We start from the raw sequence: 5,575 nt of genomic DNA on the forward strand, positions 1-5,575 counted from the left end.
GCCTGGTGCATGGGTGGGGGCCGGCTGGTTTGCCCTGAAGGGTGTCCCGAATCAGGGTGGGGGTCCACACTGGGGTGCCTGGCCAGCCTGGGTGAGGGGATGATGACTGTTTGCAGCTGGTCACACACCCTTCAGGGTGGGGGTCCCCACTAGGGTGCCTGGCCAGTCTGGGTGAGGGGCTGCGGGCTGTTTTCAGGCTGACAGGTTACTGAAGCTCCCAACCGTTCCTTTTCTTCTTCTTTTTTTAATTCTGGGTCAGCTTTAGCTTGGAGGCTTGGCTCCAGCTCTTAGGCCTTGGCTGCTGGAAGCAGGTATCTGGTTTGTTTGGGTTCTATAATCGAAACAGTTTCACCTCCAGCTCTGAGATCCCGGCTGGCTGAAAGCAGGTTTCTAGGGTTTTTTTTAACTTCTATATTTGTAACAATGTTTCAAACTGCAAGCTCAGAGGCCGGCAACGGCAGGCGGGGAACGTTTGAGTCCTCCGTCACTGAAGCAAGCAAGCCTCATGTTCGCTTCAAGCTGCCTGGCTGCCTGCCGCCATCTTGGCTGGCAGTTAATTTGCATATCACCCTGATTAGCCAATGGGAAGGGTAGCGGAGGTATGGCTAATTACCATATTTCTCTTTTATTAGCTAGAATACCCTTATAAATGCTTATTAATGTACACACACGCCTGCACACCCATGCACAAACACACACACATGTACACAAACCCACTCACATGCACGCACATACCCTGAGTATATGTGGTACCTACTTTTGCTGTTGTGTAACTTGCTGCCTGGTGTGTGTGTGGACTGTTGCTGGGAAGAGCAGCCTGTTGTTGAGCAGGTACCCCAGGTGCAGTGTGTGACTGTGGGATGGAAAACCCAGTGACCCAAAGTGGGGAAGGAGCCGCACTCTTGGTTTTGTCAGCACCGTATTCTGTCAGTCAGAGGAGTCAGACCAGGTCCCTGCTGAGTGAGGAGGCGACGTCAGGATGGTGTGGTGGCATGGAAAGCGTGAGGTGCACCAAGACGAGCATGTGTTTGAGTCTAGGGCAGCAGTTCTCAACCTGTGGGTCGCAACCCCTTTGGGGGTCGAACGACCCTTTCACAGGGGTCGCCTAAGACCATCGGAAAACACATAGATAATTACATATTGTTTTTGTGACTAATCACTATGCTGTAATTACGTTCAATTTGTAACAATGAAATTGGGGGTCACCACAACATGAGGAACTGTATTAAAGGGTCGCGGCATTAGGAAGGTTGAGAACCACTGGTCTAGAGTTAGGAGAGCGGTTTTCCTGCTGGGCCTCGTGCCAGGTGCTCTCGGACGGCACCTCCTCCAGTCCTCCCAGCGGGCCCACGGGGCAGGATCTGTTACCAGAGCCCATTTTATGTCAGAAGAACCAAGGCTCAAAGAGGTCAAAGCACGGGCCAGAGCCACACGGGTGCTGAGGAAAGGGGCCAGGATTTCAGTAGGAGCTGTTACTGCAGCCTTTTCAGTGAGGTTCTGGGGAAAATGATGCTCTGTCATCCCGAAGACTGTGCCCTCAGTACGCACGCACACGCCTGGTGGATAGCCCCGGGACACCCGGCCTGCTCGTCCGGGCCGGGAGTACGCAGGTAGGGGAGCCGCTGCTCAGTGGCGGTGATCACTCTCTGTTGGTGCCTCTAAACAGCGGTTCTCAACCTTCCTGATGCCGTGACCCTTTAATACAGTTCCTCATGTTGTGGAGACCCCCAACCATAAAACTATTTCCATTGCTACTTCATAACTGTAATGTTGCTACTGTTATGAATCGTAATGTAAATATCTGATATGCAGGATGTATTTTCATTTTTACAAATGGAACATAATTGAAGCATAGTGATTAATCACAAAAACAATATGTAATTATACATGTGTTTTCCGATGGTCTTAGGCGACCCCTGTGAAAGGGTCGTTCGACCCCCAAAGGGGTCGCGACCCACAGGTTGAGAACCGTTGCTCTAGGAGATCCTGAGATGGTCAGAACCACGTCCTGAAGGGGCTGGGTCATTGGGGGCAATTGCAGAAGTGGTGAGGAGGGAAGTGAGGCTGAGGGGTCTGATGTGCTGTGTGTTAGCTTCCACTCCCCTGTGCACGAGTGTGTTTGTGGGAATGTCCAGGTTGTGTTACACTGAACTTTTTTATGCAGGTGCATATGATGTGTCATCTAAAGTAGAGTCTAAGGACTGTAAGTCATTTTTGTTTCCAAAAATACCCATTTGGGTCTTTCTTTCTAAGAACTGTTGTTGGCTGGCATTTGAATTTTTCTGGGCTTCTGGCGAGTTCCCTGGAGATGATCCGTTGTGATCATCTGTTGTTGAAATGTGCCACTTCATGGGTCACTGAATGGGGGAGTGAGGCTTGCTTGCTTTAAAGACACAGCTCTTCCCTGTGCATTTGCAGACGTGTGCAGAAATCATCGTGGTGCACCTAGGCTACCTGAACTACACGCAGTACATGGTGACGGTGGGATTTGAGGACCTCGATCTGCCCCTCAAGGAAGTGAACTTCACAGTAAGTTGCCAGCTGACGCAGAGGCTCCTGGGCTCCTTTGTTTCTCATCCGTTCTCCTGCTGAGTGGCTGAAAGAACACGGCACTGAAGTTACGTTATTTAGATTGTGAAAGTCAAATACAGTTTTAAAAAGTTACAAGAAAACCACAAATTTATTTAAAGAATTTTTTAGTTTTCACCATACATAGTTATTCCAATACAAGGTGGGGCAAGAGTAGACTTACTGATGTTCGTATGGAAAATAATACAATAATTAATAAATATTAATTATAAATAAGTGAAATCATCTGGCATGTGCCCTGACCGGGAATTGAATTGTGACCTCCTGGTTCATAGGTCGACGCTCAACCCCCGGAGCTACACCAGGCGGGCTCCTGAAGGCATTTTACTGGTTAATGTTTTAAGTTTAATTTCTTGGTGCCTGCACAAGATTTGACATTGTGTTTGCTGATATGCGGTCAGAGTTGGTGCTCAACAATGCTGACCGGAGGAACTGGACCAAAGCCTGTAGGCTTTAATTAGGGAGAAGTGACCAGGCCATGAAGTCAGCCTTGTTCCACGTGTCCATTCACGGGATGACAGGGTGAGCCAGGAAAGGACCCGCGGCTCTTCAGACATCAGAGTAAAGGTCTGCAGCCTGCGTGTTTGCTGGGGTTTTACTCTGTTTCTTTCCTTTTACTTATTTTCTTTTTAGTTTCATTGCCTCGTGTCCAGTGCCTTCAGTAGTATGTGAGCCTGTGTGTACACTTCAGGGTGTCAGGCAAGTGAGTTAAATCTAGTGTCGAAGACTCTCTGCTCTGAAGTGGGTTTTAAATACCTCAGACGACTTTAATTCAGTGCGTTGCGTGTGGGCTCTGTGGCCAGTGCCCTGCTCTGAGCCTGCTGGTGAACTGTCTGTGGCCGAGGCTGGGTGGGTTGCCTCCTGCCCACGTCAGCACGTGGTGCCTGTGTCCGTGGCTCAGCTCCCTGCACACCTGGCGGGAGTGAGATGAACTTACGACTGACTCCATGGTACTTATTTGGTTTGAGATGCATATTTTTATGTTTCATTGAGTCTTTTATAGAACATCCAACCTACTCACAGTTTACATCTTTTTAAAAATCTGTTGTTTCTTTTCGTGGAAAGCTGGTGTTCTCTAATAAAGAGATTGACAGTGTTGTTTTTTATATGAGGTTTAAAAGCCAAATGCTCTTATTATGATTATAGACTAATTTATCTGCCAGGTTCAACATTAGTATAACACCAATGAAAAACTGTTTTCAGATGTAGGTCATTAATATTTTCAAAGTCTGTGTTCTTCAATATTAAAAGAAAATGTAATGTGTTAAAATTTTAGAACATGTAAGAAAGTAGAAGGAAAGAGAACATTTTAAATTACCTAACAGTCTCAGAGATTATTATTTTATTTATTTTAAATCCTCACCTAAGGATGTTTTGCCATTGATTTTTAGAGAGATTGGAAGGGAGGGGGAAAGACAGAGAAAGAGAAACATTGATGTGAGAGAGACATACCGATGGTTGCCTTCCTCATGCGCCTCAATGGGCTGGGGAGTTGGGGTCCAACCCCAGCAGGTCCAGGGGTCCCCAAAGGTGTGGACGGAGTTGGCAAAGAAGGAATGACACGGAGACAACATTCAGTTGATCAGCAGCTTTGCCAGGATCTCCAGTCTCCTATCAATCTCTATTCCAAAGGTTAGGGCGTTTCTTATCTCCATTCCAGGGAGTAAAGATTATGTACTTAAGCATGATTGTTCGTAGTTAAAGTGATTAATTACCCGCCTGGCACTTAGTGAAGGGGTTTTATTCCCTCCCTAACTTCAGGGGAAAATCTCTACCTGGGGAAACAACCTTTCTCGGAGAGGTGACCTTGGACACATAGTGTTAAGAAGGTGAGCAAATATATTAAGAAAAGTATTCCATATGTGCCAGGTCCCTTGAAACAGCAAGGATTGACCGGCTCCCAGCACTGGGGACCAAGCCGGAAACTGAGAGGTACATGCCCTTGACCAGAATTGAACCTGTGATCCTTCAGTCCTCGAATGACGCTCTATCCACTGAGCCAAACCAGCAAGGGCTACAGATAACTATTATTAATAATCTGGTGTACTTCCTTTTTTGTGTTTTATTATTTTAATTTTATTTTTCAACTACAGCCGACATTGAGTGTTATTCTGTGTTAGCTTCAGGTGTACATCATAGAGGGTAGACACATACTTCACAGAGGGGTCTCCCTGACATTTCCTGTCCATCCTCGCCCACGTTCACAGTCATTACTGTGTGTGGCTGCATTCCCTACGCTGTGGAGTACTTCCTTTCTGATGCATTTTCCTCAAACATTTTTCCCCACTTTCCATTTTAGTGGAAGACTTATGACCCCGCATTTTCCCAGATGGAAATCTGGCTCCGGTTCGCCTTTGTGGTGCTCACCTTCATTGTCACTGTAAGTACTGCGCACCTGACAGCCACGCCAGGTTCTGACAAGGGCAGAGTCAGTTTGTGAATTTGGTCATCCTAGTGCAGACCCCACGGGTAGCTTCTCTGAGCTCTGAGACACGTGCCTCGGGCCTGTACACGCCGCACATCTGCTCGGGTGCGCAGGACAGGCGGTGATGCGGTCTCCGTGGCAAGGACGTCCGTGTCGGAACACTAACCCCAGGGCGCTGACTTGCAGGCAGACCCGCATCCGTGGGCACTGACCAGTGCCACTCCCCGTGCAGCAGGAAGGCGCCGGGTTTGCGTGACCTTTCAGTGCAGGTGGTGATGTGGTCTCCGTGGCAAGGACGTCCGTGTCGGAACACTAATCGCAGGGTGCTGACTTGCAGGCAGACCCACATCCTTGGGCACCCAACTCAGATATGCAGAGCAGGGGATTGTGGTCTCAGGCCACGCCCAGGGCTTCCTTCGTGACTGACTGCAGGAACCACCACTTATAGTTGGTCAGTCAGAAACCCTTGCTGTTTCTGGAAACATCTCTGGTACCTGGGATTCTGCTGCACAGTCTGGGCCCAGAGAACAGGCCCGAGAGAAAAGGACAGGGCCTGGCAGA

The 5,575-nt window shown here is 48.4% G+C and overlaps 1 protein-coding gene across 1 annotated transcript in view; it reads left to right on the forward strand.

Annotated features, from left to right (window-relative positions):
- TMEM181 (transmembrane protein 181) overlaps positions 1-5,575 on the forward strand; it is a 31,585-nt gene that overhangs the window by 10,845 nt on the left and 15,165 nt on the right. The window contains exons 6-7 of the mRNA XM_015560032.1: positions 2,419-2,529; positions 4,889-4,969. Coding sequence (XP_015415518.1) covers positions 2,419-2,529; positions 4,889-4,969 — 192 coding nt within the window. The remainder of the gene's footprint in view (positions 1-2,418; positions 2,530-4,888; positions 4,970-5,575) is intronic.

Source organism: Myotis davidii, unplaced genomic scaffold (assembly GCF_000327345.1).
Source record: "Myotis davidii unplaced genomic scaffold, ASM32734v1 scaffold1494, whole genome shotgun sequence".
Classification (NCBI taxonomy): Eukaryota; Metazoa; Chordata; class Mammalia; order Chiroptera; family Vespertilionidae; genus Myotis; species Myotis davidii.